Consider the following 12,283-nt stretch of genomic DNA (forward strand, 5'->3'; position numbering starts at 1 on the left):
GTTGAGGTTAGCGAAGCAGCAGGTCGTCAGAGGAGCAGCTGGCCACGCCTCATGTCATCAGCTCCACCTGGGTTTACCTGCCATTCAAGTCCAAGTGGCTGCTGTGGAAACGGACTGTTGTTTTTAACCTGACAGTCCCACATTTAGGAGTGTGTGTGTGTGTGTGTGTGTGTGTGTGTGTGTGTGTGTGTGTGTGCTCGTGTGTGTGCTCGTGTGTGTATGTGTGTCACAAGCAGAGCCTGTCCCCCGTCCACAGAGCCACTGAGTTCATGCTCTGCCTGGGGCTCACCAGCATTATTACTGGGATCATCTTTTGCACGATCTGTGACCAGAAGAGGATCGGCTGCCTCAGCTTCCACCAGGGGTAGGAGTGTTTTTTTTTTTTTTTTTTTTTTAAATCTGTTTATTTGAAGAGCAACACCGCAGTTTTTGCATGTAGCACCTAAAACTGACCAGTGTGTGATTTTTGACTCCTGCCGCCTCTGCAGTTTAGCAGTTTTGGAATGTGGCTCTGAGGGAATTTTTTTTAGCCTATTGTGTTATTCCAGTTTTTGCTGCACTTTTTAGGTTATTTATCCTTTTTTTTTATTTGCTTGGATTGGTCTACTGCATAATACTTTGATGGTGCTTTAAAGTGCCTGTCCATTTACAGAATATGTATATGAAAATGTGACAGATGATTGCTTTAAATGTAGGTTACCTTGTAAATGAACCCAGTATTAGTTTACACAACATGACAATAATAGATCACATGAAGATTCAACATGATGGCAAAGGTCAGTTTGAGTGTAACAGCTCCTCTCTCTGTTGTCTCTTCACCTCTCCTACATTTCGGTGTTCACGCTGGAAACTACATCCTCCTCTCCGTCCTGACCTTTGACCTGGCGGGGGCCCAGTGTGTGCCTGAGAACACCAAGAGCTGCCTCGTTCCTCCTCTCACTGGTATGTCGGTTTGTTATTCCAGCTGTGTTGGGCAGCTTTGCACGTTGGCAGCAAGAGAAATAATAATAAATCTGAACTCAGCCACAAATCCTGATGTCAGTAAATTGCACAAAACACACTCATAATTACCAAGTCCAAAAGGTACCACAGGAACAAGAGAGGCATAAGATGTTTAATTTACAGGTTTTAAGTTTGCAGAAATGTTCATAACCAAAACAAGAGTTTCACTGGGCAAACAGGGTGAATCTACAATGTCTTGCATAGCTTTATATGAAGTCAAACTTAATGACACAAAGCACTTATTTGATTTCTGACATGAAACTAAGGTAGGTGCTGTTATATGGGTGGTTACTGTTACACTTACAGCCCAGATAAATAGTGAAATATGTCGCTTACTGTTTAGGTTGCAGTATTGCCAGATGTTGTTAAAGGCAGTGGCCACTAGATGGCAGCCCCTATCCAAATATGTCAAAGCCACCTAGAGGAATGCTGTACCCCCCCAACAATCACACTGCACAGACCTACACAAAAGGACAAGACAAGATCATCTTCAGACACAAAATATTTTATTTGAAGCACTTAGTTTTGACCAATATACATTATCCAACAGTTAGTTTGTTAGCCGACTTAAACGCCTTGAAACAGGAAGCCTTCGCCTAGCGCTGCATTGTATCACTGTCCATCACAACAGCAGATCCAAAACTACCAGTCCATTAAAAAATACTCACAAAAATATTGATGCCAGCCAGCAAAATACCAAAAAGTCAAACCACATCCATTTTGTCTTAGTCACAGTGAGTACTCTGAGACATTTTTACAAACATTATTACCAAAAGCAATTTGTTCTAAGGATAAATCAGTATCGGCGTCCATACTGTAGCTTCATGAAACTCCCATTGATGTGTTGTCGCAGCAGCTAAAAAATACTGTCAGCCATCTAAAAGAACAGGACTCGGAGCTGAATGGGTCCTATTGCTCTACTGATGTGAGAAGCGCGTGGTTTGCAAGTGTTTGGCATCAAGAGAGGACCATGAAATCTTATTTGTGGATGTGATAAGTGCCGTGTATTGAGTTATGACCATGCTGAAGCAATAAAGTGTCTGATCTGACCTGTGACCTGAATCCCCATGATAAACCTCAACTATATGTAGCCTGCTAGCAGTTAGAGAGGATTCTTCTAAGGGCTAACACAACACTCCAGTAATTTCTAATTCTATTTCCCTGAAATGAATGCAGGGAAGAAAGATAACAGAAGTGCCTTTGTGCAGTTTGAGCGTTTTTTTCTTTCTTTCCACGTTTCCTGGAAAGTGCTTGTAGCAGCAAACATGGTGCCCTTCTACCAACAGAAACAGCTATTGCTTTAAGTCTTGATATGATCACGGTGTAGTCAGAAGGATGATTTTTGATATAGAACTTTATGAAGAAAATATGTAAGAAATATCTGTCATTTGATTCAATACTGTTATTATAGCCTGACTGAGTAGTTCCTCTTTGGCAAATGTGCAAAATGTAGGAAGTAAGTAAGTATATACTTTAAGCAAAATAGCATATTCTGAATCTAGAAATAAATGTACATATTTGTGCCCTTTTTTCAAACAGTATCACTACTTTCTTTTCAGATTTTGGTCATATCAAATCTTTCCACCCTGCAAAATGTATAACGATTGAGATTCTGTTTTACATCTCAGCCTCACAATGTGCCAAGAATGTTTTAGCTTCACCAGAAAGAATGAGCTATAATCCAGAGTTTGTTTTGACTCGAAAGACACCCTGAATGAACAAGTACATTGTGCTCTAGAAATGCGATATCAGTCTGCAGGGGTAGCATCTGTGTAGAAAACATGTTTTATGTGACCTTGTTTCGTTAAGTTATTTCAAAAGCATTTTGGATCAGGATTGTAGGAATGATGGGAATACTGTATTCCTTCCAGTCAGACCCCCCTCACTGTAACGCTGTAGTACCACAGCATCACAGCAGACTCATCTTCATTCATTTCATTTGCATAGAACCGATGTGAAGCATCCGTCTCCGGGTGTACCATGACTATTTCCGTCCATCTTGTATACAACAATTTTCAACAAAAGTTTTTTTTCTGATAAAAGCCACCAACCAACTAGTCATTATGTTCTAAACAATGTCTATTTTAACTGCAATTACGAAAGTGCACCAAACAAAACTGCACAGAAAACACAATATAATCTACAGTCACTTTCATCATGTCATTATCTACAGTCAGATGCATGTATCATTGCATTCATTCCACACTGAAAAAAGGTTTCCTTTTAAGGCTTGCCCTGTAGACACATTTACTTGCCATGCAAACACACACATTCCATTTCAAGCAGGTAAACTGGACACAATGAGATATAAAGCTGACATTGAAAAGTGTATGAAAGGTTTTCTGCCTAACTCCAGTTTTGCTAGGAGACATTAATTCTGGATCACACCACTAGGCAACTTTTTCAGGCTTTTCAGGCAAAGTGAGAACGAAAGGAAAGAGAACACCTTTAGCCTCCAGAGGGGCCCTCAGTGTCTCCTCAACAAAGTAGGCGTTCTCTTCCTCAACTATGAACTGAAGAGTCTGGGTTTTATTCACACAGTAGATGCAATTCCCGATAACGGCACACCTGAATGGTAAAGGACTTCCTAGCCTCTGCGATGCGCAATCGTGCCACATTTTCACTATGGTGTTGTACTTGAATACGTTGATCCCCTGCTCACGACTGACATCGAATCGGTAGATGAAGCTTTTCAAAGCCACCATGTCAGTGGACTTCTTCCTGCTGTTGTTGTAGGGGCACTCCTGCCACTCGTCTCTCTTGGGGTCGTATTTGAGAAGGCGGTAGAAGAGTGAGCCCCCAGAGACGTAAAGTTCTCCGTTACAGGTGGTGGCTTCATGGGCCACAGCGAAGGCTCCCTTTGGCAGGGGGGCCACTGTGGTCCATCGGTCCATACGAGGGTCATATTTTTCCACTGTAAACAAACATTCCCCTCCAATGGCATATAGGTAACCATCCATAGACACTAGCTTGAGCTGCGCACGGGCCTGGTTCAGAGGGCGCACCTCAGTCCAGCGGTTGGTTATTGGGTTGTAACAGAAGACCTTGTCTGAAACCTTGCCCTTGTCCCCATAGCCCTTTATTCCCCCTGCCACAAACAAGTAGTTATACATAGTGCAGATCCCACACCCTTTAGTGTTTATGTCCTCAGGCATCACAGTCAAAGGCCTCCAGTCATTTTCAGTCTCACTAAAACAGTAAATCATGTGGTTCTCCTCAAAAGATGACACCGACAAGGGGCTCTGTGGTCGGCTGCTGCAGCGACTTGGCGGACGACTCGCTACGCGATCAAACACATCGTTGATCTCTGCAACCATCAAAGTCATCTTCCCCTCCAGTCTCTTCTTCAGGATCAGATCTCTCTCCGATCCAGTCAGACGCCCATAAACAGAAGGGTCCTTGAGGATTTGGAGGAAGTTGTCGCTCATGAACCGGTAGGCTGTCTCCTTTAGTTCATTAAGTCGCTGCTTTTTGGCGATGGTGAGAACCTCGTAGCAGTTCCCCGCTGTGATTTGTTCAGACATGGAGTCCATGGCAGCCTGGACGGCACAGGGGATCTGGAGGATCTTGGCCCCTGTGATGACATCTACCACATTGTCCTTGCACACATTCATCTGAGAAGTGTAAACATAATCTATCAATATGGACAAAGTCTTGTAACTCACCCCCTTCACTTTCAGAATGTCTCGTGACAGCCGTGCTTTGAAGTAATCACTCTTCTCGGCCAGGACGGACTTGTGTGCACTGATTTTTTGTCCGCCAACTTCGATGACTAAATCAGGCTCCTTTTTAGACACTGGGTCTTCAGCTTTCTTGTCACTGTTCCTGTGCTCAACGTTCGATTTAAGGACTGAGTGTCCATACAGTGAGTTGTAGTCAGGGGGATCAGCTGCATGGGGGCTGGGAGTGAAAGAGCGAGCCAGATCTTCGCCCCCTGGCTTTGTGCCAGCGGTGATACAATGAGTGTCAGGCACAGTGGTCGGCGGTTCCGAGGAGGGGGTGGCAATGTTTTTTATCTGACACTGACCTATCACAGAAGTCTCTTTGCTGATGGACACACTGCCATCCGCTTCCTCTTTGGCTTGGCTGGAGAAGCACACTGAGGAATCTGCCCTGTGGGACTCTTTAGCCCTGGCACCATTGTGGTTTTCATTGATGCCATTTTTACCAAGTGTACAGTTTTGGTCCAAGCCAGTGTTCAGTCTGGACAGAGTGGAGTCAGTCTGAAGAGGCAGATCCGTAACAACCTTGTCGTTTGAGATGTTAAACTGATTAGCTTTTGAGATATATGAGCCATTTCCCTTCTGATTATCAAGACTGTGATTTTCCATCAAACTTCCATCCAACAGGTATTCCTTCTCAAAAGGAACTGTAGGACTAAAATCTCCATCGTCCTGCAGGAATCCCCCCACATGTGGGGCATTCCCGTCCTTCCTCAGTGCTCCTGGACATAAATTTCCATCTTCCTCAGCAGAGGAGACAAGGTCGGGATTCACAGCATGGAGGATGACATCTGCCTTCACAGTGAAGGCCCCTCCTCCCTTACTCTGGCCCTCGTTCATCTTGACCTGCTCACTAGTGATGGGAGGCAGCACTTTCACCGGTCATGCTGAGCAGATTAACACAGCCGTGCCTTGGACCCAGAGCTTCCCTTCCTTTGTCACCTGTATGCACAGAACACAGAAGGGTTTGAAAAGCAAGAAGAAAACAGAGGGGGAAAACTTGGCAAAAACTGCAAAGACTTGCTCAAACTCTGAGGGGCGCCCTTTCTCTAAAAACAAATCTTGAAGAACCTGAAATCTGAAGGAAATTTTCACTTTGCACTACCACTGCTTCAGTTTGGTTAGTCGAGACTGTGCAGTTACAAAAATGAACCTGATGAAGCAGCTACAGCATCAAACATGTTCGGCATGCGGAACATCTGCAGGCTCACCAAAAGAAAGAGGAAAGCACAACAAACAGCTTGTCGGCGCTGTAAACTGACGTGACCCACTGCAATAATCACCCTGCTTATCCATTATTTGTGGTAATCTGGAGGTACCCAGCGCGCATGCGCCAATGTGTTCCACTGATGGATGATTTAATCCGAAATATGATGGGAGAGTGGCATTTTAAAACTGTCCTCATAAACACTCAGCTGTCTGATACACTGCAGTGTAAAGATCTGATCAATCACCTGAAAATGATCAATTCAGGCGCATAAAGAGGAACAGAGATATTGGTGCTATAATTAAAAAAAAAAAAAAAAAAAAAATGACCCACAAGCGACCACCAGTTCATTGTGACCTACCTGCGTTTTCTCTCGGTGATGTCAAAAAAAGAAAAAAAAACAAACAAAGCTCAGCACCAGCAGTTTCCCTCCGAGTCTTTCCACAAAAGCCCTGTTACGTAAAGCAGGCGCAATCCTGACGAACCCAGCCGAGGTTCCCCGGCGGACTCGGCTCGATCCGGACGGTTTCTCCGGTCCGCTCACCGTTCGGCCATCCGGTTTCCCGGGACTGTTGTTGTCCTCCGCTCGAAAACACCCCGTGATCCCGCGCTGAAGGAGGCAGAGAGACGGCCACACTGTCACTTCAGGTCGCACCTCCCTCACAGAGAGCCTCAGTGACCGTCGCCAAGTGACTTCCTCCTGTGGCGGCGGAGAGCTGCTGCGCACATCCACGGGCTTCCAGACACACCGAGTCCAGCGTGAAGCGGAGCCACGGTGCTTGCCCTGGACCCGCTTTACAGTGCTTTTTTTTCTTTTTTTTTTTTCTTACAGTTGGTTACAGTGAGGCAGTTATTATTGTGTTGAATCTAGACCACACCCCCTCCGCCTGTATTAACCCTACACACAGCAGCAGCGCGGCTCCTGCTTTGCGCGCCGTGGACGCAACAGAGAGAGCGAGAGAGAGAGAGGGAGAGAGAGAGAGAGAGAGAGGTGGGCAGATGCGACATTCCTTAACGCATCATCCCTGCCCTGGGTACCACGATGGGGATGGGGTTGGACGGATGGATGTGCCCCCCTCTCCACACACGCACACCCACCTCCCCACCCCCCTCGCCGCGCTCTGTGCCAATCTTGAGCTCATTTCACCTCAGGCAAACAAATAAAACTGTCTGTTTCCTGTGTGGGCCCCCTTATGAAAAAGAGCTATGGTAATCATACAATACTGTAATAAATCCTAGTGGGCAATGCTAACCTCACTGTAAATTTATATAACATCCTAAACAGGAAGAAAATTACAGTGATACCACTGGAGAAAAAAAAAAGCCATTTCCTACATTGGGATCAGAATTATGCAATGTACTGTGAGGGACCACAGACACAGTGGAGAAAAACTAGTGATGCCATAGATTTCAAATGTTATGAAACACAATAAGGTGGAAACTTACTATTTATGCTATTTGGATATTATGGCAACATTTGTCAGAGGGTTTTTATTTTCTTAAAAAGTACAAACTAAAAGCAATTCATTTCCGATTGTGGTGAAAATTTAAGTAACACTCAAAGGGTCACTAGTTTTTTTCCCCGTTTTTGCATGAGACAGTTTGTCACAACATTTCAAAGAGACAGGTTGCGAGTGCTCCCAGCTGTTTTTGTGTTTATTCTACATGAAGCCGCTTCAAGATAAAAGTACGAGTGCAGATGCCCCCTAAAAGTGTGAGTCATCCCTTCCCAGCTTTTGGAAACCATCACGTTAATTTTCCTCGTCTCAGCTTTGAGCAAGATGTGCACCAGTATATACACAATATCTACAAACAGAATACAGAATAATGGTCTGTAATGTAATGTAGCTTTAGTGGTGCAAACATTTGCGCTGGACATGAGACTCCAGCGATATGAGACAGTCACATGTTCACATGTAGACGCAACATGTGAAAAGGCCTGATTCAAAAAATAGCCTGACTTCACAGGGCACTATATATGCTTTCATCCCGGGCCCTTAACTTCTTTCCGATGGAGACTGCACGTCTTAACAGCTGGCCTTCAACGTTTAAAAATAGAGGGGCCCGAACGGAGCTGCTGCAAGGGCATCACACAACTATCAACACTGCTGAGATTAGAGGGCATTCAGCTGGGAGGTTTAATGCAGGTTATTTTAGAACAAAAGACTGACACACTCACACACACGAGTGTCTCCATGGAAACCCCAGGGTCAAAGGAAAAGCAAAAGATTTCCAGCTGCAGGGCTGCCCCTGATATGTGATTAATGACAACACCCTGCCAGACAAACTGATAAGTGCGGGTTCTCAGAGGAGCTGGACAAGTGCAAGGGCAAGAATGTCAGGCGCTGCTGCTCGCTTTTTCTGCGCTGGTTAATAAATACAAGCCAGGATTCAGTTACAGTGGTTGAATATTATCTTAGGTCAGCCTCATAGTCAGCACATCACATACCCAGAGTCAGATCAGATAGCCTAATATTTAGGAACACCCCTGGGTGCAGTGGAATATAGCACAGGAACAACAGTGTGACTATTGACAAAAAGAGGAGCCCTTCTGATCAAGGACAAAGCGTCACCCTGAAATTATCGTGGCTATTTTTTGCGAGCACAGATAATATAGAGAAATACAGTTGCGTAACAGTGGATGTGGGCGTTATGAAAGCAAAAATGTCCCGACCCTCTCTGTATGGCAGCAGGAGAAACGAGCAGCAAAATCCCGGAAGAACTGTATCAGGCTGAGCTCCTGCAGCCCCTGAGGCACATCACTAGTCCCAGCATGTATTGATAGCTGCACATGATCACTGGTAGTACAGTGTTTGCTTGAAGCCTGCAAAGTCACAATCCTTAATATTACTCTTAATGTTATAATATTACACTTCACCTATCCTTATGTAATAATATTATTGCAGGTTTACTCCAACTGGTCAGTAGCTTGAGCCTTGCAAACAGGTCAGCTGTGTTACAGGAAAAGTGCAAAAAATGGAACCATTAAGCTGTACACAGGATCCTCAAATGCCACAAGGAAAGTGAAATTAGGGCAGATTCCCACACAGGCTGGTTTTCTGACCAGATATGGTGTGACAGTATGACACTGCTTTGGTTGCAGCATACTTTTACAACTGTCGTGACACCAGTACAGAGTTATGGAGCTGTATGCTGCAGAGCACAGATAAACCTCTGAAGATCTTTTTCTGCTTTCACAGGTGAAAAAGCAACAGAGGCTGATGAAGATTACAGGCTGGACCAGCTACTCAGGTAACACGTACTTTTGACACTAGATTGCTGTCACCTGTAAGAATGTGCGTTAAATCACAGAGGAATCGTATACATCCTCATGATGGCCCAGCGGTGACGGTCAGGACTGTCAGTTCACTTTGGTCACAGGAGTGTCTTTTTACACATTCTGTGATTAATCACAACCTAAAGTAGTGCTCAAGTGTAATGACTTCTCATCAGCCTATATTGTGTCTGCGTATGTGTGTGGTGTATCAAAGATCTAATGATTTTTATGCAGATCAGTAATTATTATCACCATAGTACTAACTGATTGTTCTTAAAAAGTTAAAAATGCGAAACAGATGGAAGGCACTTCCCAGGACCAGTGCCATCCTTTAAAACACTACACTTGGATAGCAGTTTAAAGGAATATTATAATAGCAAATTATCACTGATAGCATTATTGCTCCACAGCTTGCAGTTAAAACAGAGCGGCTTCCTTGGAAGATCCAATTAACATAAGACTACAAAAGGATGCTGAATAAAGCCATGTTTATAGATTAGTTAATATACATAACAGAAGAACATACAAAACATGACAGAAGTATAAAGCTTTTTATCTTGTCCTCTTTTTTTTAAATACCCTTGAATGAGAAACAAAAATGCATTAGGGCAGATCAAATATCCCTCCTGATGAAAACATCTCCCATCCATTTCGTATGAAGAAGAACCTGGCCAGCCAGGGGCTCTCGTCAAGCCTTTCCAAACTAATTTAGTCATCAATATTAAACCATTTTCCCCTTTTCTCTGTTAGCACAGTGGTACGAGCAGTAGATTAGCTTGAGTGTACCAAAGACAAAAAATGTGATTCCATAAACAAATACACATGTAATAATCAGAGTCGTCATACTTCATATTTACAGCTCTGAGCTGGCCATTACAGATAAACAGAAGTCTGGCCAAAACGTATTCTTCCTAATCATGAAGCTACTACGTAACAGTTCCAAAGCCTCGATATTACCTCACACTCTTTCCAAGCTGGAAAAAGTAATTTCTCAAGTCTCATGCCTCAAAAATCTTTTCAACACTGGTTTCAATACTGCAGTCCAATACAGTCATCTGGTATGGCACAAAGTCAAAAGTGTACTGGAATATATTAGCCATGTTATAGCACAACGCAATCCAACTTTACAGGAACATGAAATTAAAGACATTTCAGTGATTTCTTTTTTTTAATAGGAATCCTTTTCTAACACGCAAACGTTGCATCCAGTCTTAATGGATTGAGGATTGAATGGTCTGTGGGCTGCTGTTAGCAAAATCAGGCGTCACGTTTCAGTGGTTATATTGATCCCTTGTTGTCTAAAGGCAGATGCCCACGCAAAGTCTATGAATACGAGGAGTCTTAAGAACCACCTTGGGAACTGTGTGGAATGCAATACTGGTTTCCATAAAACATTCAGTTCATTTTCTTGATCCCAAATGCTCAGTGAAATGAAGTAGCAGATCTCCCTGTGAGAGTGTGTGTGTGTCACAGTAGGCAGTCCCGTGTTTAACCTGGAAAGAGACAAAGCATACAGGTAAAACCCTTACACACTGTAGATTTGTTGTTATTATTATTATTATTATTATTATTATTATTATTATTATCGTTGTTGTTATTATTAACTGGGGATTGATAAATACTGCCTCACTACCTGTCTGTTTGGGTGTCACATGTTGAGCAGGGGGATCTGCCACACCATGATGGTGCAGATATTGTCCTCATGACGGGACTGCTTGGTCTTCCTGTTGACCCTGCGGTGGCCCAGACCTCCGGATACCACCAGCAGCGAGCTGACGTCCACCTTGCTGGCCCGGCGGACCCTCTGGTGGTGGGCTGGGTCATGGAGCAAGTCGTAAAGGGCTCCGTCCTCGGGCCCGTGTTCCAGGGAGCCCTGGGACGGAGCCAGGGAGCCGCAGGACGAGGAGGACAGGGAGTCCTGAAGAGCCATGGTGGTGCAGCCCGCCTCTCCCAGCCACACGCCTCGCCCCTGAGGGGGAGCCGGGGCTGAGTCCGGCGGGGGCGGCTGTGTCTTCTCCCCGTCCTCTGCCTCCGCTGGCTGGGCTGCAGCAGGAGGGTTGGTGGCTGGGAGGCCGGAGGGCCGGTTGCACACAGCAGCAGCCATGGTGAGGAACTTGACTGGTCCGTTGTGAGCGTGGAACGACACCATACCCCGACCTACCAACAGGCACAGCCACTTCACTAAATATCCATTCTCTTGACTTCTCACACTGAGTATTTAATGTAGTGCTGTTTATGTATGGTTTATGTTGCTTTTGACAAGTCTTGTTTTAAAAATTATCACCTGTGCAAATGTACAAAGTCAACAAGAACCATAAAGACATTAGCAGGCCTCTTGATGCAAATCCAGCTGTGTACAGTGTATTACCACTGCATTATGTCTTTAAAATCAGTGTTTGAAAAATTGAGTAAAACATTGAAACGATGGCTGGGGTCAGTGGCTGTATGTAACATAGCTTCACTTCAGCCCTGCCCTAAAGCAAGCAGGATACACCATGCAGCCAAAAAAACACACCTGCTGCGTCCTGTGTGAACAAGCCTTAGGGTTTCCATGAGTGATCGAAATGTATTTTTCATGTGCTGTACTTTGTACGTTTAAATATAAGAGAAAAGGGCAATGTTAGGACAACAGCTCCAAGCCCGGGCCTCCCACAAGTATGTGTAATTACTGTCAAATTAACCCTCACTGAACTTCTTGTGCACTTAAGAACTGAGGAATGCAATACCACAGCCATCACGACTACAAAATGCAGTACAAATTTCCTCTATATGACATACACTTTTCAAATCAAAGTAATTAAATATGCTTTATGTAACCACAGTTGGATATTTGACACGCTGGTGTGTAGTTACCTGTGACTTTGGGGATGCCCTGCAGTCTGGGGACAGAGAGGGCCACAGTCACCCCGAGGTTGGTTCCTACCAGGAGCAGACCATAGCACACCAGCAGACTGCTCACCAACACTCTCTGGTTCCCTGTGGAGAAACACCACTTTGGTTTAAACATGGGCCCAAATTAAAATGTATTCTCAGGAGCACAATTGTGTAAACCTCTGTTGTTTTGTTCTAAACATT

General features: G+C 44.4%; 2 protein-coding genes and 1 long non-coding RNA gene across 6 annotated transcripts in view; 1 reads left to right on the plus strand and 2 right to left on the minus strand.

Annotated features, from left to right (window-relative positions):
- Nucleotides 1-199: 199 nt before the first annotated feature.
- Nucleotides 200-12,165, plus strand: LOC115380680 (uncharacterized). The gene is made up of 5 exons (XR_003930359.1): nt 200-364; nt 897-942; nt 9,132-9,183; nt 10,872-11,313; nt 12,031-12,165. It is a non-coding gene; the product is annotated as an uncharacterized LOC115380680 (long non-coding RNA).
- On the minus strand, nt 1,492-6,841 carry kbtbd11 (kelch repeat and BTB (POZ) domain containing 11). 3 transcript variants are annotated; one of them, XM_030081816.1, is made up of 2 exons: nt 6,293-6,841; nt 1,492-5,666 (listed from the first exon to the last, which is right to left on the minus strand). In XM_030081816.1, the coding sequence occupies exon 2, from the start codon at nt 5,562-5,564 to the stop codon at nt 3,393-3,395; it is 2,172 nt and encodes a 723-aa protein (XP_029937676.1). In that variant the 5' UTR covers nt 5,565-5,666; nt 6,293-6,841; the 3' UTR covers nt 1,492-3,392. The 3 variants fall into 3 exon arrangements, with proteins under 3 accessions (XP_029937676.1, XP_029937677.1, XP_029937678.1); XM_030081817.1 differs by lacking the exon at nt 6,293-6,841 and adding an exon at nt 5,936-6,092; XM_030081818.1 differs by lacking the exon at nt 6,293-6,841 and adding an exon at nt 5,878-5,957.
- Nucleotides 9,678-12,283, minus strand: part of arhgef10 (Rho guanine nucleotide exchange factor (GEF) 10) — a 55,337-nt gene continuing 52,731 nt past the window's right edge. For both annotated transcript variants that reach the window (XM_030081814.1, XM_030081813.1), the window contains 3 exons: nt 12,062-12,184; nt 10,842-11,365; nt 9,678-10,701 (listed from right to left, as the gene is read on the minus strand). In XM_030081814.1, the coding sequence (XP_029937674.1) occupies nt 10,857-11,365; nt 12,062-12,184 (632 nt within the window). In that variant the 3' untranslated portion in view covers nt 9,678-10,701; nt 10,842-10,856. The remainder of the gene's footprint in view (nt 10,702-10,841; nt 11,366-12,061; nt 12,185-12,283) is intronic.

The sequence above is a fragment of the Myripristis murdjan genome, chromosome 22, assembly GCF_902150065.1.
Source record: "Myripristis murdjan chromosome 22, fMyrMur1.1, whole genome shotgun sequence".
NCBI lineage: Eukaryota > Metazoa > Chordata > Actinopteri > Holocentriformes > Holocentridae > Myripristis > Myripristis murdjan.